Genomic DNA, 27,617 nt, shown 5'->3' with positions numbered 1-27,617 from the left:
GGTATTTTCAAGCGACCCACCCCCAACTTTAAACAGGAGCGTTGCACCCCTTCCCCACCGCCTACCTCTCCTTCCTTTTTCAGTTTTCCAGCTGTTGTGAGTGGGGGTGGGGGGTGGGAAGAGAGAGGGGAAGACTGGTACCCACCGCAGCTCCGGAGAGCTGGGGAAAAGAGGGCGGTGCGAATAAAGACGCATCGGTGAGTTAGCCCTTAATGCCGTGCCTGCCTCTTTAAGGCATGCCGCTGGAACAGCTGGCCTAAAAGGAGCTAGAGGGCCGGTGCTGGGATGGATGAGAGGCATTAAGGCAAGTTCGGTGAGAGAGAGGGAGAAGCAGAGCCATGCCCAATAAGGGGGCGCCGAGCTCTCGCCTCTCCCGCAATGCAGAGTAGTGGGAAGGGAAAAGGCACCCTAGATCTATGTCTCCGAATGCAGGGATTTCCCCTTTTCTTTCTCTGAAATGACGCGATGACCGCCGTTTCCATGGGATTCCCATCATTGGCTCTTTCCCTTTTAGGAATAACGCTCTTAGCAAAGCGGCCGAGTATCCCATCCCGGGTGTGTGCGTCCAGTGAGAAAGAAAAAGCAGCTTTCGTGGGGGTTGGGGAAAAAATTATGCTAAGAAAGGAAACAAGAAGCCAAAGGGTTACTTGGAGTTGCAAGGACGGGGCTCGTTTGATTTTCCTTTCGGATCCTTTTGTCTAAAAAGCCACGTTCTCCTCCTCCATTCTGTGCTCCAGCATTTCCTTCCTGTCTACCTACCTACCTACCTGCGAACGCCACTGACCAGTAAATCCGCAGGGTTCCTATTTCATGTTAAACCATAACATGTTTTTTTATTAGTCTTGGCTTCCTGTATCGTGAGACTCTGAATTATGACGGGATACCAAATCGTGATGAAATCATGGTTTGATGCAAATGTGCCATTCCAGCCATGTCTTCCTCCCTATTGCAATGCTTCAGCAGTTCATCAGCTGTGTATTACTCCCCACCACCCATTTTTCTTCCCCCCCCCCCCCCCATGTTGCTAGGGTTAGTGTTAAGTCAACCTTGGAAAATTGAAGTAGAATCAGACCTTATGCTATTATTGTGCGACTTGGTAACTGGCCTTCAGTTACCCCCAGGAGCTCTTTTGGAATATGTTTTTATTCCTAAACTGGGTCTATAAATAGTCAATAAGAATTAGATCAAAATAACAAGATAGAGAAAGAGTTTGCATCAATGTAGAAGCTTTAGTTTGCTTAGCTGTACAGCAGAAATAGTCAAATTATGTGGGGTTTAACAGAATTTACTTCCATAAGGGAATGTTTGTGGATTTATTTAGTTGATTTATACCTTTGTCTCTTCCTCTATAGAACTTGGAGCAGCAAGGATGGACTGTATCACTACAATACCATAGACTTACAAATAATATTTTAGTTAATTGTATTCTGTGATTTCAGCTTGCATACTGTGTTTCCCCAAAAATAAGACCCTGACTCATATTTTTTTGAATCCCGAAATAAGCGATTGGCCTTATTTTTTGGGGGGGTCTTATTATTTTGTGGCGCATGGAGCAAGATGGTGTTCCTCTTGCTGTCTTACCTGATTTCCAGCTTTGTGTTTAAATATTTTCGGGGAGGACTTATTTTCGGGGAGAGGCTTATTTTAGCGCACGCGCTCAAAAGCCCAATTGGGTTTATTATCAGGGGATGTCTTATTTTTGGGGAAACAGGGTAGTTAATGGTTCAGCATATGTTATGTACAAAATGAGACCGATTGAACAAGCCATAGTTAGGTTAATCATGAGAAACACAATCTTGCTGCTGTAGTTATATGTTTTCCAGACTCATCTCTGCTTAGCTACATTTAGTGGTGTCAGACTAAGATAATACTTAGACTAGATTTCCATGCTGCTCTTTCAAATCTATGGTTCTAAAACAAAAGGGAAACAATAGTTACAGAAGGGAACATTGGGTTATATTGTGCCATTGAAATGGCAGATGTGTCTGAGATGATGAATATGGTTACATGGGTTTCATGTCAAGCAGTACTAGGCCTGTTGACTGGCTGGCTTTGGCATGCCTAACTGTAACTGGGCTCACACCATGCACTGAACCACAAATGGCCCACCCATACTGTAGGTTGTAGGGTAGTTTGTGTGGTTGATTGATGTATAGTTCACTGTGTTGTATGAGCCCCAGAGAGTGGGCTTTAAGGAAATTATGTTTAAATAGAACACAAATAAGCATTCTATAACCACACCTTTTATCTCTGTGTAAGCATGTCCTGAAACTTCAATCATTCTCCCAATAGAGGGAGGTTCTTTCAAATACAATAATCCCAGTTTAAGAACAGGACTTGGTGTAGACTATTTATTCTTTGGGTTTATATACATTTCAGAATAATCTTGATTTGCCTCCCGAGCTAACTTTATGGGTTTGCTCTGCCTCTCTTTCCCTTTTCAGGTTGGGGCCATGGCCACCTTTACACGGGAAGAGTTTTACCAGCAGCTGTTGAGCAGTTGTATGCTGCCAACTGCTCAGCAGGGTTTTGAACAGGTTTGGATTCTGCTGCTCTTGTGTCTAGCTTGCCGTCTCCTATGGAGGTTATGTAAGTAGAGGCTGAGTTTGCATACATGTGAGATAAAATTGAATTAGCTAATTTCCAGCTCAATGTTGTTTGCTTGCAAACATTTCATTACCCAACCGGGTAACATCATCCATGTGAGTGAGTGTGGGGATTGCAGCCTGTTTATATATAATAACTTGTCCTACAAACTAGTGGTTTCTTGATTTTATTGTTTGTCTAATTTTGATCCCTGTTTATCTGAATGTTGGTTGCTAGAGCAGATATAAATTTATAAATAAATAAATAAATATGTTCTAGTCTTTTTGTTTCCTCCTTAGGTTTTTTTATTGTCCTTTTTGAATGGTATGTAAATATGATTTATATTGATGTGTTTATTGATGGTTAATTTACCCGAATGCCAAGCTTCCAAGAATTCCCTAACATTTTTTTGGATTTGACTTGTTCAAAAAAGCTAATAGATTTTTAGCAGTTTTGGTCAACTTTTCTGACTACTAGTTAGTATTTGGGGAGGCACCCTACTAGTTTCTGCCTGTCTATCTTGCATAGTAGCTGTTTCAGTCCTTGTATTGTATGTTGTAGATGATATGAAGGAAACAATCCAAACAAAAACTACCATTTGCAACGCTTCAGAAATGCCTCCAGAGAATTGAGACAGTTGTCAAGTTCCAATTTATTCCTGGTGCTCTTGTTCCCTCAGCTTGCCTTGCCTTCTGCTGTAAAGTTATGGTTGCTTTCCAACAATCCAGTGAGGCTGAAGAGGTTCTTGATAAGGTTAACATGAGAGTAAGACAGTGAGTAGGGAAGGAAAGGCTATGACCTCATTTGCTTGGCGTAAAGTCCACGATCTCTGGAAGGTCTGTATGTTACAATAAATGGTGGTTTATTAAGGGAGTTATAATTGGTTGGTTTCACATAACACATTCATAAATGTGGGGTGGACAGCTTGATTTCCCCACCGAAATCCCTGTCATATTGATTGATTTCCCACTACTATTTTTCTGGGGGGGCCCTTCCCAAAAGGAGTAGGAATGACTGGAGGCCTCAAGGAGACTAAATACTTCCATTTCTACTTTTAATTCCCCTGGTAATTTGAAATTTCAGCACCATAATCAGGGAATGTTTTTTTAAGATCTGGGGGATTATTTAAGGGTGGAACTATAAGATGCTTGCCTTTCAAATAGGGTGGATTTGATTTAAATCGAGTTGATTTAAATCACAATTTAAATCATTTAAATCACTAGTAAAAAGGCTTGATTTAAATCAACTCGATTTAAATCATAATTTTTAAAGAGCAACTGTCATCTCTGCTACTCCTTTGACCCACTGTTGACTCACCGATAGTCCCAGTGTTGCAGAATATACAGCCTCATGCTACGTAACTAAGCTCCATTTCATGCTGAATAAAATAAATTATTTATGTATCTTAAATAGAAAACTATCTTACAATAGATTTTTACCCCAAAAGTTTTTTATTAAAATAAATTCGATAAAAATCAAAAAATCCGATTTAAATAAAAAAATCTGATTTTTTTTATTTTTTTAAAAAAATCATTGATTTTTATCCACCCTGCAGTTTCAAAGACCACCACCTCCTCTTTCCACCCTTCCCGAAACAGCATAAAAAGAGATGAATGGATCTTTCCAGTGACAGCATTTTATTACTATCAGAAAACCTTCTGCAGTGTCCAGGTGGTTGAGGAAGCCTCCAATGCTGGAGAAGTTGCCCTTCCCTGCAATAAGCTTTGGTTCACAAACATCAATGACTGAGATCATATCATAACACACACAGAGAGACTCCATAGTATGGCTAGGTATGTTGGCTAAAGCCATCCATGGTAAGCTTCTCTTTCTCTCATCCAAGCTTCCCGCCTCTTCTTTTCCAGCTCTGCCATCCTATGTTAAGCACCTGAGCACCGTTGCTAGTGGCTTCTATGCCCTCTACCACTTTTTTCAGCTGCAGATGGTGTGGGTTGTGCTCCTCAGCCTCTTGTGCTACTTGGTTTTATTCCTGTGTCGCCACTCAACCCAGCGTGGAGTTCTGCTCTCCATCACCATCCTCATCTATTTGCTTATGGGGTAAGTGAGGAATGTGGGAGGGGTAATTAAAAAGCTGATATGGCCAAGAGCAATTCATGGGGAAAGGGTTAGCTAATAGCATGTTGGACCAACAGAAAGTCAATAAGGGGAACACCTTTCATGAGGGAGCACAAGGTAAACAGGTGTCCTTAAGTGTTGTCTGACATTTACCTACTTCATGAGTGGAGGCCACCAAACTGCCTACACTTGTCCAAATAAAAATAAGTTGAATAATCCTTATGACTTAATAACACATTTTATTTTTTGTATTAAAAAGGAGATCACTTTTCCAAATTTAGCCCACCCAAACCACAAGATGCTCTCAAATCAGTCCCCGGGATACCGGTAGTAATCGCAAAGGTGGGGCAGAGTTTACTATGTTGCTGATACTTAGGTTTATATTTTTTTTGATGGCCAGATTGATGAGAATAGTAGGTTAAATTGTCTGTCCCCATGCCAGCTAGTGTCCTCCAGATGTATTAAATGTATCATTAGTTATGCTGTCTGGGAATTATGGAATTATAATTCAAAATATTTGGAGATTGCCAGAGAAAAGCTAGGCTTATCTAAATAAAACTTTAAACAAGTCAGCTAAAATACAATAAGCTAATAATCTTTCTTAGTAGTCATACATTAAACTACATTTAAACTACCATTTTAGCTCCTTCCAAATTTGCAAGCTGCATTTTTACAAAGATTTGTATTCCATTTCTTTCCAAACCTGAAAGGCCCAACATTTAAGATATCTTGAAACCAATATTCATACTAATAAGCATTCTTGTTGGTTGAATGTCCTAATTTCTGACTCTTTGGGGTTTGGAAGGCACAATAAGTAGTCACGTTTGGTGAAAATGCATGCAGTTGATGGAGAGGGGCTAAAGTGTTAAATATATGTGTAGTTGATGGAGAGGGGCTAAAGTGTTAAATATATGTGTATTTGTATCCTTCTTGATGGTTTTTAGTGTGTATTGTCGAAATTTAGTTAGAGAAAGGTCAAACCAATGGACCAAGAAAGCTGACCAATTGTTTTGGTAAGCCAATGGGAAATGCAGGAAGGGGTGCATCTGTGTCAACAGGTATGGACAAGAATGAATTAAAATAGAATATTCTTTATTGGCCAAGTGTGATTGGACATTGGACAAGGAATTTGTCTCTGGTGCATAAGTTCTCAATGTACATACAAAAAAACAAAGCGATAAGTCATAGAATAGATCATAAATCATAAGGTACAATAATAAGCCATCGATCATAAGGTACAAACAAGTCATAAATCATAAGATACCAATAGGAGAAGGTAGGAAAGATGAGAAAGACAAGAAGGATAACGATAATAGCAATACAGCTCTACTACATGGATAAATATTTTAAGGCATTAGACAGTGCTGTGGAAGTTAGGTGTTTAGCAGAGTGATGGCATGGGGAATCTGTCTTTGTGTCTAGTTGTTTTGGCATGCAATGCCCTACAGCAGCGTCCCAAGGGGGGGGGGGGGAGTTGAAACAGTTTATGTTCAGGATGTGAAGGGTCTGTAGGTATTTTCTTAGCGGTCTTTCTGGTTCGTGAAGTATTGGATTACTATTGCTGTAACATCATAGCAATTACTAGAAGATTCCATAAATTTTGTAGTGGAAAAGCCAGAGATCAAGGAAAGCAAACTAACAAGTTATAGTAGCATAATTCCTGGAATCATGTGCATTTCTAGTCACCCAGCCCTTTGACCTGAATATATTCCTTTTTATTGGAAAGTTCAGCAAGAAGAGGATTTTGAAACTTATCTGGATCTTAGGAAAGGAAAGATAGCAAACAAAGGACTGATACCCAAAGATAATGGTTATTTCTTTTTGTTTCCTGCTTTTCCTTCCTCCTCTATAGAGAGATGCATATGGTAGACACTGTGAGTTGGCATAAGATGAGAGGTAAGTGACAGATCTCCTTCTGCACATATCTTCTGGTTTGTGACAAGGTGAATCAGAAAATCTATGTATTGAAAGAAAGTGCTGCCTTTCCAAAAGCATAAAGTATTGTTCAACATGTGTAACATTCATAGCTTTATAGCTAGACAATTCTATCAAGGCTTATAAAGTGAGCTGTTATTAGAAAGAATGATACTTTTGTTATATATGAGCTTCCATTCATAAATCCCATTGGATCTGAACATCTTTCCTGGACTAAAGGAAAATAATTTGTGCTAGTAACTCTACTCTATGGCAACAAATTATTTAAGCTACTTGTTAAGAATGTCAGCACTGACTCTCTCTCTCATTTCTACCACTAGGTGCCCAGATGATTGTGGCAATGAAGGCTGTGTCATTGGGCTTTGATCTGGACCGGGGCGAGGTACCAACCATTCCATCCCCAGTTGAGTTCATGGGGTATATATACTTTGTCGGAACCGTTATTTTTGGACCCTGGTTCCGCTTTCGCACCTATCTGCAGGCAGTAGAGAGCAGGAAAATAGTGAGTGTACTCTAATGTCTTTTATTGACTGTGGTGGGCAAGATCTGGTTGGTGGGGAAAGGGTGGGCCACATTTCAACTTTGAAGATTTATTCAGCTTGAGCATTTTTCTCCAGACTTCCTGTAGGTGCAAATGATCAAGGCATGACAGAGTTCTTTAATTTTACTATTTAGACTCATAGTTGGAAAAGTTTGGGCCATGGAGAATGAAGGACCTCTATTTTTTATAGAAACCATGCTACAATTATGTTTATGAAATTATTATTTGAACTAGCTGATTATTTGTTTTCTTTCATTGGCCAAAATAGAAGAGCCATATTTTTACTGCATAGCTGGATAGCATTCTACCTACATACTTCAGTCTTTCTTATGTAGAGGAGAAACAGTAAAGTGGAATGTTGAACACAATTCCAAACCTTCAAAGATACGTTCATGAAGTATTTCTCCAAAGAGCAACCCTTCCTCTAGAGCTCACCCTCTCCCAGCTTAATGTGGCTCGTTCCATTAAGAGAGGATTGTACCACCTTTGGGGGGGGGAGCGGGGAGGGATGCGCTCAGTCTTTGAGTGACTTGCTAAGGGCCCCATTGCAAAACTCAGGTGGGCGGAAACTAAGAAGTAGGAAGTAAAGAAGTTCACAATTAAATGGAGGTGAACTTATTTAAAATATAATTAAATCTTATTTACACATTTATTTATATGCCAAATCCACCATTAGAGTATCTCTAGACAATTATCAGCCACCCAAGTAGAGCAGATGGGAAACACACAAGATGAGCCAACACTACGTTATTGTAAGGTTTCTTTAACAGAATCTTGCAAGTCTGAAGGTACAGATCTTCCACTGTCTTTCTTTACCACCTGATAAATTAGGGCAGATCCTTTCTAAGTTCCTTTCTCTGCCTGTTTGTCAGCTGTGGACTCCCTCTCTCTTTTATCTGATCATTAAACAACATTTCTATCTCTCATCTCCCAAAGTCATTCCCACAGACCATGATAGCAGCACTCAATTTTAATTTAATTTATATTATTAGTTTATATGATTTTGCAATTGCACTGAAATTTAATTTAAAAGCAATTAATATGGTCTTCCCATGTCTTCAGTAATTTCCTCCTTCTATTGGAGCTTAATTTTGGAAGGGATGCTGTGAATCAGATCAAGGTTTTTGCATCTATGCATGGGATTGTACATAAAATGGTGGGGACTGCTTTGTAGCTGATGGAGATGCATGTGAATGAAAAACTACCGTGACTGGAATCCAGACAGAGGATGCTCATTACATAATGATTGGTTTTGGTTCTTTCCACATAGACTTTCTCCTGGTTTCAGAAGGTCTTCCTGAGCTTCTTCCTCTGCCTTGTGTGCCTCATCATGTCCACCTGCGTGGCTCCCTATCTCTTCTCATACTTTATACCCCTCTACAGCTACAGACAACTCAGGAAGTAAGTGCCTTGCTTTGAATTGATGTTCTAAGACTCAGTTTCCCATATGTTCCCACAGCTGGAAATGAGTTTGTTAAGGAAGCTTGTCAGCAGAGCTAAAGGAGCTTTCAAACACCAAATCTGAATTAAAAATCAAGTAAAACTTTAGGGGGAAAAAAACCCCTGAGAAATATAAAAATGAAAGTTTTGCAGTTTTTTACCTGTTAATAGCTCCATCAATCCTCTTCCAGCAATACCTCTGGATTTTTAGCTGTGGCAAGAAACATTTTGGGTTTAATATTTTTAAAAGGACTTTTAGTTTTCCCTTGATTTATTTTGGGGTTGGCTTTATGATACTATCAGCACTGGATGAAAGGAAATGGAGTAGAATCAACTTGCAGCTATGCCCTTGAAATGTCAGCTCATTTTTATGCAGATCACTAGCTCTACATGGATAATTTGGAAGCAGCAGCCCATTTTAATTTCTCCAGACTTTCATTCTAAAAAATACTGTTTAAAGACTGTTGTGGTATGCCAGTATGGTATGCCAGTATGTTCTGAAAGGCCTCTGACTGTCAGAATGTTCTTAATAGGGTGTCATCATACACTTGAAGATGATTGTGATATCTGTTATTAGACAGATTGGGATAGTGCCTCAGGCACCTGATCTTGGATCTGATGAAAAAAGAAAACAGCAGATGGTTAATTTAGCATTTCTCTTTACCATCAAGTAGAGATTCTTGCCGGATATTGTGTCTCAGAAGTGAAAAATGACTTGAGGGAAGCACCATTTACCATTGTGCTTTCTCAGGCAAAAAAAATACATTAAGTTCATTAGGGCAGAGAAAATCTTTCTCTCCAGCTGAGGGTTCTTAATGGCTTATATCAGTGATAGCTAACCTTTTTGCCATCGCGTACCAAAAGCATGTGGAGCATGGGGGGGTGCACGTGCCCACACCCCTAATTCAATGCCCCCCCCCGTGCCCCGCTCCCCTGCATGCACGCTCCCCCCAGTGCTCCCCTTTTGGCACGCAACAGCAAAAATGTTACCAGTGGGCCCGCTTTCTTGGAGCCTGGGGAGGGCGAAAACTGCCTTCCCCACCCCCACCCCCGGAGACACGGCCCGTTTCCCGACTTCCGGTGGACCCGGAAGGCCCAAAATATCAGCTGGCCGGCGTGAGCATGTGCTCTGGAGCTGAGCTAGGGCAATGCTTGTGTGCCCACAGATATGGCTCCGTGTGACATCTGTGGCACGCGTGCCACAGGTTCGCCATCATGGGCTTATATTGTTCTTTCATCATCAGATTAAATATAGTTCTGTGGTACGGAGCTGAGCATTTATCTATGTGAATACTCAGACTACAGCAAATCCACTTGGAATTTCTTACAATTAAATTGTAGGACTTAGATTTTATCTATGCTGATCATGTATTTCTAAACCACATCTTGTTTATCTTATCGTGGAGGAAAAAGGATAAGAACCACACTGAAGCTTGTAGTTCTGATATTTGTATGTTGTGTAATCCTGCCCTGCATGAAACAGAAAATCCAAGGAAGATTGAGACATTTTAATGCAGGAGTAAGGAATTGTGGTTGTCCAGGAGTGGCTGAACTCCAACTCCCATGAGTGCCAGTCAGCAACAGGGAGAGATCCTGGAAGTTGTAGCTCATCCACCTCAGTAGGCCTCTGGTTTGCTGATCCACATTTTGGATTTAACAGTTGAGAGGTCAAGAGAAGCTCAGCAATTGTGGCATCTTTCAACAGCATGGGGAAAAGTTGTGCATGTCATACTTTTCCCGCATGTAAACTTTCTCAGGAGGTGCTTTTTCAGAAAAACATAATTCAGAATGTACAGTGACTTAATGAACTTCTTTTTTCTCTCTTTCTACCAACTTTAACTTTGTTTAACCCTTCTCTCTCCTCCCTTGCTTTCTCTCATTGGGATCACATCCCTCGTGACAGGAAGCGCAGAAGCAGGTAATACGACTTAGATGATAGCAGTTGGGTTCTTCCCTGGTCAGACATCTCATTTACAATTCTTGACATCTACATGACTGTTGTCTACATCTCACCACCAGACCATTTGTTCTGTCACTATATTGGGAACATTGTGATACGAGATTTCTTTCAAGCTTATGTCAGAGATGTTTGTGACCCAGCAATTGTGGTCTTGTAGCATATTGGCATCAGGTCCTTAGGGCTCATCATGTGACACAATTTGTCTTAAGAAGTCTCTAATCTTGCCTGCGGCCTGTAGGCATAGATTGCTGCATTAGTAACTCCTATGGTAGCTTTGGTCTATCAGCATGTATAGGCCTGCCTTATTACCTTGAAGCCATTCAGGGGCTCTATTCCTCCATTGCAGAGGTGTTATATACAGTATCTTACATACAGCCAATTTTGACAATTTGTCATGTTGGATAGTGTGGTGGCAAAAATCTGAGCACAATCAGTGGACACAGACAAACAATACTATTTTTATTCTTAGCATGCTATCACAGTTCCTTAGAACATTAGTAAAATTTGAAAGGCATTTTTACTGAGAAGATGGCTGAAAAACCCTTTAGTAGAATAAAACTGCTGAGAAGTTGTTAGACAATATTTTGGAACTCTGCTGGTTGTTGCAGAAGATATGAAAATCCAACACATCGCAGCTCCAAATAGCCTACCCAGGTGAATTTATGCTTCATCCACTTAATACTATGGTCAGCCCTAAACTAAAGAAATAGGCACATTCTTGGCGCAGCAGCTATTATTGAAAAGCAGAAAAGCAGGCGATCAGTCTATCCACGAGACTTTCTCTCTAGAGATCAGATTGCTCAGCTGGAAGCATACACTCCAGAATGGACTTTTTCTAGATCCAAGTGGAACTTCATTGGTTTCTTGAGAAGGAAATGCCACCTCATGGGTGCTGAAGTAAGACATTGGAACCTAACTTGGCATAAGATATCAGTTGGAATATATTTCAAAAGTCAGTGCTTTAACAGCAACTATTTTGCCTGTAAAGTGTATAACAAATTTAAAATCCAGGTGACTTTCCATGCCGCTGGGAAGCCTGCTTTCTCCAAACGCTAGTTAAGAGAAAGAGTCCATGACAGGAATTAGCATGTAGTGTTAGTCCATCTCTGCTCATATTCATAGGCTATTTTCTAGCTGGAAAAAATCTGCAATCTGACTTATTTACTTGCAAGGAAACAGCCAGAGTGAAGAACTTTGTATTTACAGACAGCTTTCGACTTATGATCATCTGTTTAGCAACCATTCGAAGTTATGAGGAAAAAAGTGACGACTGGTCCTCACAGCGATCGTGATTCGGGCGCTTGGCAACCATCATACTTTAAGACGGTTGCAGTGTCCCATGGTCACGTGATTGCCATTTGCCACCTTGACAGCTAGCTTCTGACAAGCAAAATCATTGGGAAGCCGGCAGATGAGGTCATAAGTTGCGACTCACTTAATGACCACGATGATGTGTTTAACGACTGTGGCAAAAAAAAAGGTCATACAATTGGCTACCGTCACCCGATGCCTCAATTAACAATCGTACTGCTTATTGACAGATTTTCTTATCCTATAGTGATCGTAAATCAAGGATTACCTGTATGGTGAAAAAGGCTATATGGTATATATATATAAAAAAGCAGATTCCTCAGGTATGTATCTTCAGGTACAGTTGGCTGCAATTGCCATTATGCCCAATTCTGGCTGAAAAACTATTAGAGGTGCAGTGGAAAGCCTTAAACAGGCCTTTTTGATTTTCTTCCAGGCAAGAATGAATTCTTCTAAAATCACCATAGAACCCACACCCCTGATCCATCAGGCTTAGTCTAGTCCAGAGAAGGAAATGCCTCTTATGTAGTGTTTACTACAGAATTTAATCAATGGGTAGCTTGCCAGGAGGGAGAAAAAGCAGTTTCTTTTTGCTGAGCATGGGACAGAAAGGCAACAGTAATTAGAATGAGAGCAAAAAAATAGAAGCTGAGTCAAACAGGAGAGATCTTGTCACACAATCGCCAGAAAAATCTTCTTAAAATTATCTAGTTTTACATGGGAGCAGGAGGTGTTTGGGAGACTTGCGGTAGATCAGGAGATGAGTCTTGGATCTAAACAATCCTAGAAAAATGTAATAGAAATTGAGATAAGGAAATTTCTAGCATATCTCAGATTATATAATTTGAATTGCTAGGGCTGTGATGGCGAACCTATGGCACACGTGCCACAGGTGGCACACGTAGCTATATCAGTGGGCACGCCAGCTCAGCTCTGGCGTGCCGGCCAGCTGATTTTCGGGCCTTCTGGGGCCATCAGAAGTAGTGAAACAGGCTGTTTCCTGCCTCTGGAGGGCCTGGGATGGGGTGGGGAAGGCCCATTTTTCTTTCTTACCTGACTCCAGATCTTCTCTATGCATCTGCGGAGGGCGAAAACAGCCTTTCCCACTCCCTCGGAGGCCCTTCGGAGGCCTGAAAGGGCCCATTTCCCAACTCCCGGTGGGACAGGAAGTGACTTTTTTGCTGTCCCCAGCCTTCAGAAGACTCCTAGAGGGGGGTTGCGTGTGCATGCGCGGGGGCGGGGGGGAAGCAAAACAAAGCAAGGCACAGAGTTCACAACCAAGGAACCTGTTGCTAAAATTCACCTCTAGGAACAGCTGATTGGGGGTATTCCGGGAGGCCGATCCACCTGCCAATCAGCTTTTTTCTTATTTTCCTCCCCAAAAATTAAGATGCATCTTATACTCCGATGCGTCTTATACTCCGAAAAATACGGTATTTGAGAGGAGTTAAAATTCATAGCCCTGGTTGGCTTGCATGAGCTCTTCTGGATCAAGTCAGTTTCAGGTCTCACCAGATACTCTTCTTTAAGTGCCTTGAACCTCTTTTCCAGCAACTGAATTTCATCCTCTCTCTACAACAGCAATAAGGGCAGTGTGGTGGGTCAGAGGTTAAGATGCTGGGTTTTGTTGGCTGGAAAGCTGGCAGCCCAAGTTTGAGATCCGAATGCCACTTGATGGGGTGACCTCCAGTCCTCACCCCACCTCCTGCCAACCTAGCAGTTTGAAAGCATGCAAATGTGAGTAGATAAATAGGTACCACTTTGATGGGAAGGTAACTGTGCGCCGTGATGTCATGCTGGCTACATGACGATGGAAATGTCTTCAGACAGCGTTAGCTCAATGGCCTTGAAACAGAGATGAGCACCACCTCCTATACTTAGCAGAGTAAAATCCGCAAGAATTCCTTTACCTACCTACAACAGCAGTACTTCATCATGTAGCAATCTGGCATTATGAATGAAGTTTATAAAGGCAGAGCTGCCAGAAATGAATATGTACGTGCCATTAAACATTTATACGTGGATAGATTCTGTGGGGAAGATCTCAAACACGAAATGAATGAAAGCAGATCTAGGAATATTTCTCAGCTAGAAGAGTTCTGCAAATAAGATTGGGGGAAATTCCAGAGGCAAGAATGGAAAGATTCCCAACTGGCTATAGGAAATGTTTGTAAGCTATTATTTCAGCCAAAGGAGTATTACAAATTCTGAATGCAACTTTTGCACCTATTATATTTGCTATTTTCTTTCTACATGTAAAGTAATGCCATATGCCGTATTTTTCACATAAGAAGCTCTGGACCATAAGACACATCTAGCTTTTGGGGAGGAAAACAAGAAAAAAAAAATCAGCCTCTGCCTCCCAGCAATTTGCCTCCTTGTAGCAATCAGCAAACAGCCTGGTCAGCTTCAGCACAGCCTGATTTAGCACAAGCAGCTGATTGGTGGAATAGCCAATCAGTTATTCCAGGCTGCGAGGATCGCTGCCATCCCATCGCTGCCACCTATCACCACCTCTGCATGCCTCATTTTCAGCCTCTGCATGTCCCGTTTTCAGCCCGTTCCAGGTGGCGGGGATTGCCGCTTTCGCCTATTGCCTCCGATCCCTGCCGCCTGGAATGGGCCAAAAATGGAGCATGTGAAGGCAGAAAACATGCACGGAGGCCAAAAATGGGGTGCACGGAGGCAATGATGGGTGGTGGCAATCCCCGCAGCCTGGAACAGCTGATCGGCGGTATTCCAGGAGGCCGATCCAACCACCAATCAGCTGCTTATGCTATATCAGGCTGTGCTGAAGCTGACCAGGCTGTTTGCTGCAAGGAGGCAAATTGCTGGGAGGCAGAGGCCAGCAGATGGGGGCCGGCGGATGGGCGGGGCTTTGGCAGCATTCGCTCCATAAGATGCACAGACATTTCCACCCACTTTTGGGGGGAGGAAAAGTGCGTCTTATAAACTGTAAAATACGATAAATAGTAAGTTTGCACTCAAATTTGCAGAAGACTGTTACATTTCATTTTGTTCCATGTACAATTTCCATTCACTTAGAGATTTATTGAAACATACAATTTGACCAGAGGTAGCTGAACATTTGCATGAATTTCTGCTTATTGAAGAATTGGCCTGTTTAGAGTATAGGGCTATAATTTAGAGGCCTGTGTGACATACGACAAATGAGTATCAGCATGCACATTTCTTTTAATCTTTCGTGGTACATGGCATACGAAGGGAAAATCTCGGGCCATTAAACCCATCTGTTTCTCCTCATCATCTATTTTCGCAACTATCATTTCAAAATATTTTGTGGGGTGTGTGTGTGTCAGTGTGTTGCAAATAGAACCTTGCTTTTTTTCCTTTCTAAATTCACGTAGGCACTTTAGCAAACACTCAGTACATACAATAGTCTCTAACCAGTGTATTGATTTATTTCTTACTTGTTTTCTGTTTGACTTCTCTTCTTTTCTTTCCTTTCTTGTGCATGCCAGGAGTACTTTAATGAGGTAAGTCTCCATATAGGGCCTTAAACTTCTCTTGGAAAATTGGGTGTGCAAATATTTCACGAGTTTCTAAATTCTCATCTCTTCTTATGTGCAGGTGGCTCAGGGCTTACGAGAGTGCCAGTTCCTTCCATTTCAGCAATTACTTTGTGGGCTTTCTGTCTGAGACTACAGCCACCCTGGCAGGATCAGGTTTTACAGAGGAAAAGGAGAATTTGAAATGGTAAGAGGGGGTAGAAGATGGCGCCTGGGATCCTTTGCTTATAAGGTTCAAATTCTCAAAGCACAATTGGGAACAAAGAAGGCAAATCAGAAACGTATTAAAATATATATGAAAAGCCTAGTCTGGCAAAGCATCTAATATGATATCTTTTAGGAACGAAGTAAAAGAACATTTTCTTTTAGATTTTGGTAATCCTCTTACATTTGTTACTGTTTTTATTCCTAGTCTTCTTTTGATCTTTCTCTCAGTTTTTCTCCAATGAGCTTAAAGTGATGTGCACGACTCCTGGATGTCAAAAAAACCCAAAAACCCAACATTTTTTTTTTTTTAATTATGTAGTCTTTGCTCCAAGATGTTCTTTCCCCACAGTGGTTTTCTAAAATCATTACTCTTCAGGTTATGAAAGCTACAGAAAAAAATCTGCCATCTTAATTGGGAAAGTCATCCAAGGCAATCAAGGACGGACAGAATAATATTGCCTGCTTAATTGTAAACATAGTTTTGCTGCTTAATGCATATTTAATTATTAATAATACAGTATTTGAAAATTTGTAAATCAATTCATTATAAGGCTAACTGCAATGTTGTGGGAGAAACAGAACTGAATTGACCTTGGTGCACTTGTGAACCAGTAATAACAGTGGTGGGAAGCTCCACCCATCCGCCCGGACGTCATCACAGACGATCTGCACATGCGCAGAAGTTTCTGTGCATGCACAGAAGCGCCGTGTGCACGCTTCCATTGCGAACCAGTAGTGAAGGTAAGTGGAACCCACCCCTGAATCATTGCTCCTCAGTGGTTTCAGAAGACTGATGGTAGTCCATAAGTTGAAAAAGACTGTCCACCTGTTTCTTTTACTTGTTCTTGAGATGTTTGGGGGTGATTTCCATGGGAACCACAAAACTGAGTTCTTTCATTCCTATTTTTAAAACAAATACGTTGTTTGCTCCAGATTCAGTAGCCTGTTATTTTTTATATTCAAGTCACTTTCCTGGAACAGCCATCATCAGACAATTTCTAAAGTTCCTGCTAAGATAGGAAAGACCCCAGGAGCTTCACATCTTTTTAAATATGCCAGTTGGACAATTCAAGCTCAATAGATCCTTGATATCAGAGATCCTCCCTGCATTCTGCCTCAAGTAATTGTTGATTCATTTCTCCTTTTTAGGGACCTGACAGTGTCTCATCCTCTGAGGGTGGAGTTACCACGTTCTATGGTGGAGGTGGTAACCAGCTGGAACCTGCCTATGTCACGATGGCTAAACTCCTGTGAGAATGCTTATATCTGTCTTGTCTTTAGGACACTTCGTGTGTTCTGAGTGGAGCTCTTAGCTTTAAGTGCCTGTGCCTAAAATCCTGTCAATGACTCCACCAGATGGAGGAGGTCATATTTCTGGCTCTTCTTTGTTTGTATTCCTGTTCTTATTACTAAATAAGACCTAAAAGATTTCAATAATGGTTATATTGGCTGTGGGTGATGGGAATACATCTAAGAAAACAGGATGAAGATGCTTCCTATTTTTATGCATCTTTCAGTAAGTGCAGAGATAGACTAGAGATGGTTTTAACTTGAAGTTTTCAGACATTTCTAAATGAATTGCAGTAAAATGGTTGATTCAGTCATGGTTTGGTCAGGATCATATATACACTTTCTGCTCTCACTGTGGTTTATAAATAGCTGAGTTCATACGTTAAGCCAAAACTAAACAAAGGATATTATACATTACACTTTGAGTGATAACAATTTTGGAGTTGTGAATTAAGGAATGGATAAAACAACTTGATTGGTATGACAGAAGATGGAAGGTGGGCTGTGCTTGCTAGCCTTATCTCTACTGATGCATTATGTTCATTGGATTTTGCCCCTCTCTTACGTGATCTGAAGCTATGGGGCTGCCTTCCTAGATGTCACATGTGATTTTAGAATCACTTCTGGGAAGCCTGCTTCCGTAGGACTGTAGCATGTGAGGAACGGTGAAATTGCATGATAGAAGCAAACCCCACCACCACACCCCGCACACTTACATTGCAGGTGATGGGATTCTAATCACATAGCTGTAAAAAAATATACAGCTAAAATTATTTTTTGACAAATCCCAAATAATTGTCTATTTTGTTAATTTGTGTCAAGAGATGCAGGGCCTCCTGTGAAGTCTGATCTTGATCAGCAACAGGCTCAAGCCAGAAATAGGGAATAATCAGGCATAATTAACCTTCAGGATTCGTTACCAGAAACATGATGGCCATCAGCATACTTGCTTTTAAGCAGCTTAAATAAGGTCACAAAAGCCATGGCTACAAGAACCTATTAGATGGAATAAAACTCTATTCAGAGGCAATGTTTTTATGAAAGCCGATGGTTTGAGAGATACCAGTAGCTTCCAAAAGGATGCTAATAGTTCAGTCTCATAGAGGAGCTGGACATATAATTCCTTAATGATTGGAATGATGGCTTGGGGTTTTTGGGGAGGGCAAGAGAAATGCCTCAGCTGACCAATTCCATCTATTTCAGATGTTTTTAAGAACTCCCTGAAACTGGGGACCTTCTCGGCCATCATTGTAACCTATGCAGCTAGTGCCCTCTTACATGTGAGTATCCCTTTCTAAACTTTATAAACCATATTCCATTTCTGCATCTCTTGCAGCATGAACAAATCTTTAATAGTCTGAGGGCCAATCCTTAAATGTTGTCAAATTAGTGTACTGTGAGGAGATCTCAGTGCATCGTTATATAATGATCTACAAATTCCATCATCTAGTTACTTGTCCCATCTCCCCATACATGCAGTACTAAGTAAGTCAGGTGATATTTAGGAGAGATTGAGCAAGATAGAATGGCTGGAAATACGCAGATAAATAAATAAATACATACATCCCTTTTGGGAGTAAAGGGTGGTATTTTTCCTTCTTGTATTCTCTCTAGAATTTTTGACCAGATTCTTCCATAAAGGCAAATTGTTTCCTTCTAACTAGCCTTCACCCATTTGTACATGCCTGTCAGAGTTTGTTGCAGCACACACAAACGGATACAATTAAATGAACTTCAGCAGGATTCAAATTACATAAGAAACTTCTTTATATACAATACCATACAGGAGAATTCAGCATACAAAATCCGGAACACAGAAGCAATATTCATAGAAGCAACTCATTACAGAGTAGAGAGATACAGAGGCTAATATATTGTACAGAGATTCTCATTAGAGGTCAAACCAACTTTTATATACACTTCAGCAAGTCTAAGCCACGCCCACACTTCAAACTGTCTCTTATGGTCCCATACAACAAATACTATGTTTCAGTTACCAAACAGCCCTCATTGGCTGACCTGGTGCTATGCCCTATTCCAGTTCAGGAATATACTTTGACAATGCCAACTATGTGAAGGTTGGATTTGTGAGAGTTTCAGGGTACAGCAGATTTATTTCCTCAGACGATCAATGGTGTAAGTCTACTAAAATTTCCTCCCTACCTCACAATTACCAGGGGAGTTTTCTTTCTCTCTTTCTTTTCTTTCTTTTTCCTCAGTGCTTTGACCTGGCTCACTATCCGTCCCATCTCTCCCACCCACCTTTGCTCCCTGCCTCCCCCTCCCCTCACTGGCCCGTGGAGGAGAATTACAATGCTGATCCGGCCCGCGAATAAATCCAGTTTGACATTCCTGGTTTATATAGTCCGGCTGACCTTAACATTGTCAGAGCTGCCATTATATGCTAAAGCTTCGCATTCACTAGCTGTCAGTCTGCCATAAACTTTGGGGGGAGGGAGCCGGTGGGGAGGAGGGAAGTACTATTCATCGTATTTTCCAGCGACATCGTCTCAAGTCCTGGGAATGGAATGTAACGGCTCACCAAACAGCCCTTGTTGAAGAGACAATTACCAAAACAATTTATTCAAATATAATTGGACAATAAGGGACTAACAAGGGGGAGGAACTGAACAGGGAAAGTTTGGCGCGCAAACATCAGTTCTGGCTTTGCTATACTATAATCCACTTGGCTTTTAGTAAAAGTACCTTTCACTACAAATGGGGTCGAGGGTCTTTCTTAATTAAAGGACAAAATTGGGGCATGTCTGACAAAGTTGTTCTCCTTTCCCCTGTGTTTCCTGGCTATTTCCTCCTAGGGGGGAGATCTGTTCATATGAGAAGAATTGCTGTCCACTTTTTATCCGGCGCCTTGGGATATCAGTCGCCTTGGCGGCTGTTCTGTGCATCTACCTTTAAAGATGACCTGGTGCAAAGAGGATTTGATGTAATCATTCTAACTGCAATCTCATTTCTTTTAGGGGCTGAGCTTCCATTTGGCTGCTGTGTTGTTGTCACTCGGCTTCATCACTTACATTGAACACGGTGAGTCATTCATTGCTGTTTTTCTCCTGCTGAGATGTTCTGCTTTTTTTCCCCCTTCTCTATTGTCAGATTTCTGTGCCAAAGCCAAGTCAGATAAAATACTATTTTATATATTTATTGTTGCTTTTATTGTAAATAACAGCCACATCCGATGAAACATATTCCTTAAAAAGATGGGGAAAAGCATTCTTCTAATATTCATACTAGGAAGATTTCGATCAGCAAGTAAATTTTCAACTGGCACTTAAAAGATATGTTATTAATGCTCACTCCTCCACTTCCTTGCAGTTTTAATGTGGGCACCATCATCACAAAAACCTGCCTGTTAGGAAATTGCCAGGTGGCATGTAGCAACTTTCAATGTCTTTAGCAGAACCTTCTTTGATAATTATTATTAGATTTTAATCTAATTTTTCATCTCTATCTCAAGGCAGCAAACACACTCATGCTTCCCATTTCCCCACAACAATCACTCTATCAGGTGGTTGGGCTGTGGCAGGACTGGCCAAAGTCACTCAGCCAGCTTTTATGCATAAAGCAGAACTAGAACTCACCATTTCCTGGTTTCTAGGCCCGCACCTTCGCCACTATATCACACTGGCTCACAAGCCAAACAGATCTATAATTAATTATCCTGAAATGATCTAAAGACAGATGTCATTTTGCAAATCTGTGGTGAACTTTTTGAGTTTTTGCATTTTTCTCTCCTCCATTTGGGAGGGAAAGGATATTCAAAGCTCCTGTAACGAATTAGAATACTGCATTGAATCCCAATATAGGAAATTTGTTTGGAGCAAACATTCCTTAGTTAAGCAAATCAAGGCTTAAGAGCTAAATCGTGGACAGTTTTGAGCACAACTTTGCTTGCCTGGTTTCCATTTAGTTCTCAGAAAGAGGTTGTCTGTCATCTTTGATGCATGTATACTCTCCAAGAAGTGTCAACCAGGATGCTCACATCGCCACAGCATGGTAAGTATGTGCTGAAATCTCAAGGAATCAGAGCCCATTCCCTTTTACACTTCATGCTAGAGTAATATTCTAGCATGAGGTGTGCAGCTTTGATGCTGTGGGACTGCATACGGCCCGTGGCTTCTACAACACATCTGCAAGAGATGGGCTCACACCTCTATTGCTCATTGTCTCTCTTTCCAGTACATGAGAGAGGAAAAGCAGAATGCCAGTGAAAGAATAAATAGCCCTCCCCTCTTCTGACTCTGGCCTTGTCCACTCCTTGCTTCAACCCTATCCCTTACAGCTGCGATGGCAAACCTATGGCACGTGTGCCACAGGTGGCACATGGAGCCATATCTGCGGGCATGGCAGCCATTGCTCTAGCTCAGCTCCAGTATGCATGCGCACGCCAGCCACCTGATTTTTGGCTAGCCCCGCCCACGCTGCCCCCCCCTCCCAGGAGTTTCCACGTGGCCCGTTTCAGATACCAAGTAAGCACAAGGCTCGCGTGGAGGCTCTGGGAGGGCATTTTCTGCCTCCAGAGGGCCTCCTGGGGGGGCAGGGTAGGCCGTTTTCACCCTCCCCAGGCTCCAAGAACGCCTCAAGCCTGGGGAGGGTGAAAAACGGGCATACCGGGCCCACTGAAAGTCGGGAAATGAGCCGTTTCCGGCCTCCGGAGGCTTCAGGGACGCCTGCTAGGCCCAAAACGGGGTGCAGGGGGTGTCATGAGCGCATCTGTGGGGGAGCGTGGGGGAGGTCACGCGTGGTGCGGGGGGGCATTGAATTATGGGTGTGGGCACACATGCGCGCGACACCCCCCCCCCCCCCGCTTTTGGCATGTGACGGCAAAAAGGTTAACCATCACTGCCCTACAGCATCAACTGATTGTGCCAAAGATTGTACCTTGGGTCTAGCAGGGTCAGGCCTTCCTGATCCTGAAATCTCTTTCAGCTTTTGGGTCTGAAGTTCATTGAAGCCTAATATAACAAGGAAACATGTTGCTTCTTATACAGTATGAAGCCTCTTGACTAGGCTGTTTATGTTGGTTGGGGGAGTGGCGGGGTGAATCCTGCTTGTTTACAGTTGGGTTGAACCTCTGATGCTTCTTCTGCTGCTACAGAATCTCTGGGTTCGTCTCTTCAACCTGCTTTTTGGGGCTCTCGCTGTCTTCCACTTGGCCTACCTAGGCTCATTATTTGATATGGATGCCGATGACTCGATGGAAGAACAGGTGAGATATCCAGAATAGCGGGGAGCGGCAGGATAGAAGTTTTATGGGATACCTGTGCTGGACGTATTTTTGGGAGCAGTCCTAAGAAAAAGTGTACAGGTAAATGTACTAATGAAAAATCAACTTTGTGACCAGTCTTCGCATTTATGACCTTTGCTGGTCTGTAAAGCAAAAGAAAACTGAAGTAAGATTATAAACACAGTTATAATTTCACTTAGTAACTACTTCGCTTAACAACCATTCCTAGTCCCAATTGTCATGAAACAAAGACTGCCTATATTATCTGAGAGACCCCCCCACCCCTTTATTTTAGCCTAATTGATCTAATAATGTGCAGATGTGCTTCACAACAGCTAATCTCATCTCCTATCTGCCTGAAGATGGCAGGAGGTTTAGGGACCGTCCACCGGGACTTCATGAACTTTCCCTGAAAATTCAGAGGGACACAGAATCGTCTCTGATATGCCTTTCTTGTGATGTCTGAAGCCAGAACAGAGGGAAGGCAATTGTCAGGGTTCCAACGGATGTCCTAATTAAATCATGAGCATAGAGCCAAGCTTCAAAAGAAATCCAGTTATTTATTAGGAGCTCCATGTCAGCACATACCCAAATGAAGCCAACTTTGACCCCACGTAATTTACGGCCCTAATCATGACCCTGTTTCTGCTCCCTCCCCCCAGGATGTGTCATCAATCACATCGCCAATGGAGCAATTTCGGGGTTGTAGAGACCACTCCCCTCCAGCCGCTGTCAGTAACCCTGGGAGACAGCCTTGAAAAAAAATGTCTGGAATGTGCTCCTCTCTGTGGCTGCCATGTTGCTTTGTCAGTTTTCCATCTCCTCTTACCTATGGCAACTCGAGAGCAGGCCAGGGATGCTTTGCAAGTTGACAGCAATATGCCATTGCCACACTGTAGTAGAGCAGGCAAAGATGGCATTGGGAAATGGTGGGGATCATCACCATCATCCAGACCGCAGACAGATAACAGGTAGACCTCACTTAACCAATGGTAACTGAACTGTCACTAAGTGACACAGTTGTAAAGTGGAATGTCAATCAAGCTTTGCTGGCTGAGGAATTCTGGGAGTTGAAGTCCACAAGTCTTAAAGTTGCTAAGGTTGGAGACCCTTGGTTTAGAGCATTGTTTGCGAATATTGGAGCACAGATTATGGCTACTTGGACTGAATGCTGCTCCCTTTCTGTAGTGGTTCATGCATAAAATCATCTCCAATGTCTCATCTTGGAGGCTATTCTTCACCCCACCCCCACACCCCATGGCCAACTTTGTTTTCATGGAAGGCCGGAATAAGGTAACACTCTTATTTGGCCTAATTTGGCTTATGGCAATCAGCTCCATAGCTGAATGGAAACAAGCATTTATTAAGAATGCAGATCTTCGTTTATTACTTGCTTAAGACTGCACTAGGTATTACTGTTTATCTATTGAAATGTATCTTAAATATCCTGAGGGATCAAAACTTAAAAAACGTAGCAGTGACAGAAAAAGGAAATCCCTCAGTGCAATCATGGAATAGGGGGGGAAATCCCACTAAGAAAGTCTCAGCCTTTCTGAACTTCAGTGGCCATCATCTCCAGTTAGTCTGGAAACTACCAAGTCAGCTAACAATTTAGGGGAACTTGCCTGTGACAAAAGACTAGGCCCTGCGTATTTATTTGAAAAGAGATGGTCTAAACTCTTCCCTGTCTGAATGGCAGCCTCTCCACTATCAAGAGTTGTCTGTGCCAGAATCTGACTTGGATAATGTGCTGCTTTTCCCTCTAGGGATACGGCATGTCTTATACCATCAACAAATGGTCTGAGTTGAGCTGGGCCAGTCACTGGGTGACCTTCGGGTGCTGGGTCTTCTATCGTCTCATCAGCTGAAGCAGGACCTTCATGTGAACTCGAGGAGATGGAGCAGGGGATGGGTGGAGAGGCAGAATTGATAGACTCCTCACCTTCAAGAACATTGGATGCCCACCATCGACTTGAGTGCCATGGATATTGACTGATTCATTCTTTCTCTGGGATGCTGATGGAGGGAAGCCCCTCCCCCCTCCCCCAGCAGTTCAGTTGCGTGCCCTAAAGAGGGGAGGAACATGCATCCTATGTAGAAAAGGCTGGTTGAGTACGAAGGTATTCTCCTGAATACCTATTTTTAAAAAGCCTTTTCTTCCTTTTCCAACATGGTCTGGACTACAGTATCTATAATATTCTTCCATTGGCTTCCTGGGCCTTGTTGGAGTTGTTATTCAGAGGGTACCAGATTGCCAGTTCAGATATTGTACCTCTTTGAAAAAAAACTGGCTCCTGCCAGGTCCTTGATGACACTCCCTCTAGTGGCAATTGAAGAAACTGCACCAGCTTTCCCTCCCCTCTGAATTATTTTTACTGCATGTTTTGCCATTTTTGCTCTCTTGCGGCTGCAGGTGGGAGCTGCACCCGCTGCTTCCGAGGTACCCCTTATTACTCCTTATGAAATTCTGTCTTTAGTGTAAAGTCTGATGATTAGCCAATGGGAATCATGATGCTTTAAACTGCATTGAAGATGCTGTTGATTACCTTTAAAAGTAGGACAGTTTGTGTAGATGTAGTAGCTTTCTTTGTTTTGCTTCTAAAGCCCTTGGATTTTTCGGACAATCATGGCAGAAGCATTGTTGAGGCCATAGAGAAGACGGCTGGAAAGTCATGGGAAAGAGCACAAGAAATTCTAACTGGAGATAATCCTCAAGGAGAACTGAACCTTTTGAAATTTTCACTATCTGAATCTATGGAATTCCTGTTCATTTCAATTTTTATCCACTGTGATATGGTGGCAGAAACTGGCGTCATTTTTTTTAATCAGAGTGAAGCTGCTCAGATATTTAATTCGGTGCCAAATTCTGCACAGAAGCTTAAACTGCATTAGTAATAGCATACAATGGATTGGATTAATTAATCTGGAATAACGCTTGCTCCATAGTTTAATAAATATATTGTGGATAAAGTGCCCACTAAGGGTTAAAAAGAAAAAGGAGGACTGGGAGAGGAGAACCATTGTGCCTTCTTGACTTATGTTACCCTCCCATCTTTATAAATAGATCAAAAGCTTATTCCAATCAGTTGGAGGAAGTATCCCCCAATTTCTGTTACTGACCTAGACTTCCTGATACAGTAAAAGCACACAATGAGTCCCAAAAACCCTCTTTTTATTTCAACGACTGAATTCTGGTCATTCAGAGCCTGTTCATTCTCAATCTGTTCATTCACAGATGAGTCCTAAGTAGTTGCAAAGAGTCAGACAGAAGTCTGCCACAGTTCTTCTGATAAGGCTGATAAACACCCACCTTTTATCTCCCTTGGCATGCTGCCAAGACCTAATTGGCAATTAACTTTGCAAGGCCACACGGAACACAGTCTTGAAACAGGACGAACAACAGTTGCTTCCTGCAAAGGCCCATGTGCCTTTGCTCCTTCTTTATGTCTTATGGGAGGGGCCAATCATCTCTAAGCCCTACTCCCGAGTCGTCCCTTTGGTTTTAACTTCTTGCCTTCTGGCAGCTCTGCGCATGTGCGCACTGGGAACAGGCTCCCCCTGTTCCTCTGCCTCGCTGATGTCTGACTCTGGAGGCTCCGGAGTCTGCACATAACTCCCAGATGGCCCTGGCCCCATCTCTGCCTCCAATGCAGAGCCCTCGTCCGAGCTTTCCCCAGACTCCAGGATTGGCCCATGTTCCTCCCCAGCCTCCTCACTGTCCGACTATTCTGCCAGCTCCGCAGGTCGCCAGCGGACCACAAGAAGTTATGCAGTATTTATAAACTAAGGATTGCATTGTTTCCTTTGTCACCAACACACCAATAATCCCATGGCAGGATCTCCTGAAATGCATACAAGCTGTTTCGGTAGTATACTTCCTGTTAGAAGTACCACCCTGTCATTGCAGCAAAGAATGAACCTTTAACTTGTTTTGTCAAGGGGGAGGCAAGATCCCGACTGGGAACAATAGAATCAGAACATTCAACATGAACAATGCCTAATCATGGAAAGGTGGAACATTGAGCACTTCTCTAACTCTCTTCTCCTATAAAGGGAAGCTAAATGCAGACAAGCCTTTTACACGGGGAGTTTAGAAAAGCTTAGAGAGCCAATGTACTGGAGGTCTCGTAGAGTCACTACCTGAATCAGTTCAGGTAGGACAAGTGAGACACATTTATGGTATCGGACTCATTGGGCAACAATATAAGTTCCTGGCACATTGAAAGTAAATGGTTTTGTGAGAAGCTATCAACCTTTCCCTAACATGCTAGTTTATTATGTGCATTGCCATTTTTAAAAGTGCATGTGTGAAAAAGTGACACACACACACCACACACCACACACACAAACTACAAATGGAAGTATTCATTTTTCCCTCAATCCAGATGTCCTCCAGAGTGTTGGACTTAAGGTGTCTTCCCACAATTTTTATTTGCCAGCCCAAATACAACAGTAAAAAAGGTTGCATTGTGATCTGAGTTTTGATCAACTTGCTACTTCTCCTTGCCTCTTTCTTTCTGTAAGAGCATAGCAGAATAAGTGTGCAACCGGATGCAAAAAATAAGATCAAAGAGAATATTTCAGCAGATAATGCTTGTTTTTGTGTGATACTGGTGCATGTTGAGCCTCTTTCTTCCATCCAGCTGTTTAAAGCCATGGATCCTGATTCCTTTTAGCATTTCTTTATTTACTAATTCTTTGGTTTTGAAGGAATCAAGACCTTGCTGGAATACAGTCTAGTTCCATTCCAAGTCTTTTTGTGGACTACAGTGTTAAAATCCCAGGTTATGTCTTCTGGCCCTTGCCTAGGTGAGGTAGAAGATGCTATGGACCATAGGTAAACTATTAAAAAATGACTGGCTATTCTTTTTTAAAATACCTTTGATTTGTTTATAAAATAAATATTCAGTGGAAACTCATGGGCAATTTTCTGGTGTTTTACATGTTTTTATATGTAGATTGTTGAAGTTTTCCTTTTTATATATATATAAATTTTTATTGAAAATTATTTAAAAAATACAAAAGAAAAATATAGCAATATGGATAGAATTGCAGAGAGTAACATAATACATATAGTTTTTTGAACATCAGCATTCACCTGATAATAGCACAAACCTCCATTAAGACAAAATCATCAAAATAGAAGGCATATCCAGGAGAGAGAATTCTCATCTACCATACAGTATTCCTATAAATATTTACCCACAATCGTATTGAGATTATTATTTTACATTCTTCTTAAGATTTCTTTCTTGCAGCCAAGCATACCACTGGTCCCAACTCATATACATCCTCAATTCTTGTCTATCTCATAAGAGACCGGTCTGCCTCTGCACAGCCCATGATCTTTGCGATTAACATAGCCTCCGATGGTATATTTTTGGATTTCCATTCTTGAGCGAACACGATCCTGGCTGCAATGATGATGTGGAGAGCAAGATAGCCAGGAAATATAGTTCTTTAGGGCATATCTTTCCTGTTCCTGGCAATGAATAATAG

General features: G+C 41.9%; 1 protein-coding gene across 4 annotated transcripts; it reads left to right on the top strand.

Annotated features, from left to right (window-relative positions):
- PORCN (porcupine O-acyltransferase) lies at nt 1-27,034 on the top strand. 4 transcript variants are annotated; one of them, XM_034434030.3, is made up of 15 exons: nt 10-197; nt 2,445-2,589; nt 4,452-4,644; nt 6,515-6,558; nt 6,918-7,099; nt 8,409-8,539; nt 10,482-10,496; nt 15,332-15,346; nt 15,441-15,566; nt 16,736-16,836; nt 18,080-18,156; nt 19,855-19,918; nt 20,802-20,887; nt 21,990-22,100; nt 23,885-27,034. In XM_034434030.3, the coding sequence occupies exons 2-15, from the start codon at nt 2,454-2,456 to the stop codon at nt 23,984-23,986; spliced, it is 1,383 nt and encodes a 460-aa protein (XP_034289921.2). In that variant the 5' UTR covers nt 10-197; nt 2,445-2,453; the 3' UTR covers nt 23,987-27,034. The 4 variants fall into 4 exon arrangements, with proteins under 4 accessions (XP_087742739.1, XP_034289921.2, XP_034289922.2 ...); XM_034434028.3 differs by having other exon boundaries at nt 177-304; XM_087886613.1 differs by lacking the exons at nt 10,482-10,496; nt 15,332-15,346 and having other exon boundaries at nt 1-197.
- Nucleotides 27,035-27,617: the final 583 nt, after the last annotated feature.

Source organism: Pantherophis guttatus, chromosome 2, assembly GCF_059756535.1.
Source record: "Pantherophis guttatus breed Tessera chromosome 2, ASM5975653v1, whole genome shotgun sequence".
NCBI classification, from domain to species: domain Eukaryota; kingdom Metazoa; phylum Chordata; class Lepidosauria; order Squamata; family Colubridae; genus Pantherophis; species Pantherophis guttatus.
The sequence above is the reverse complement of the archived record's forward strand: the minus strand, read 5'-3'. Positions and strand labels throughout refer to the sequence as shown.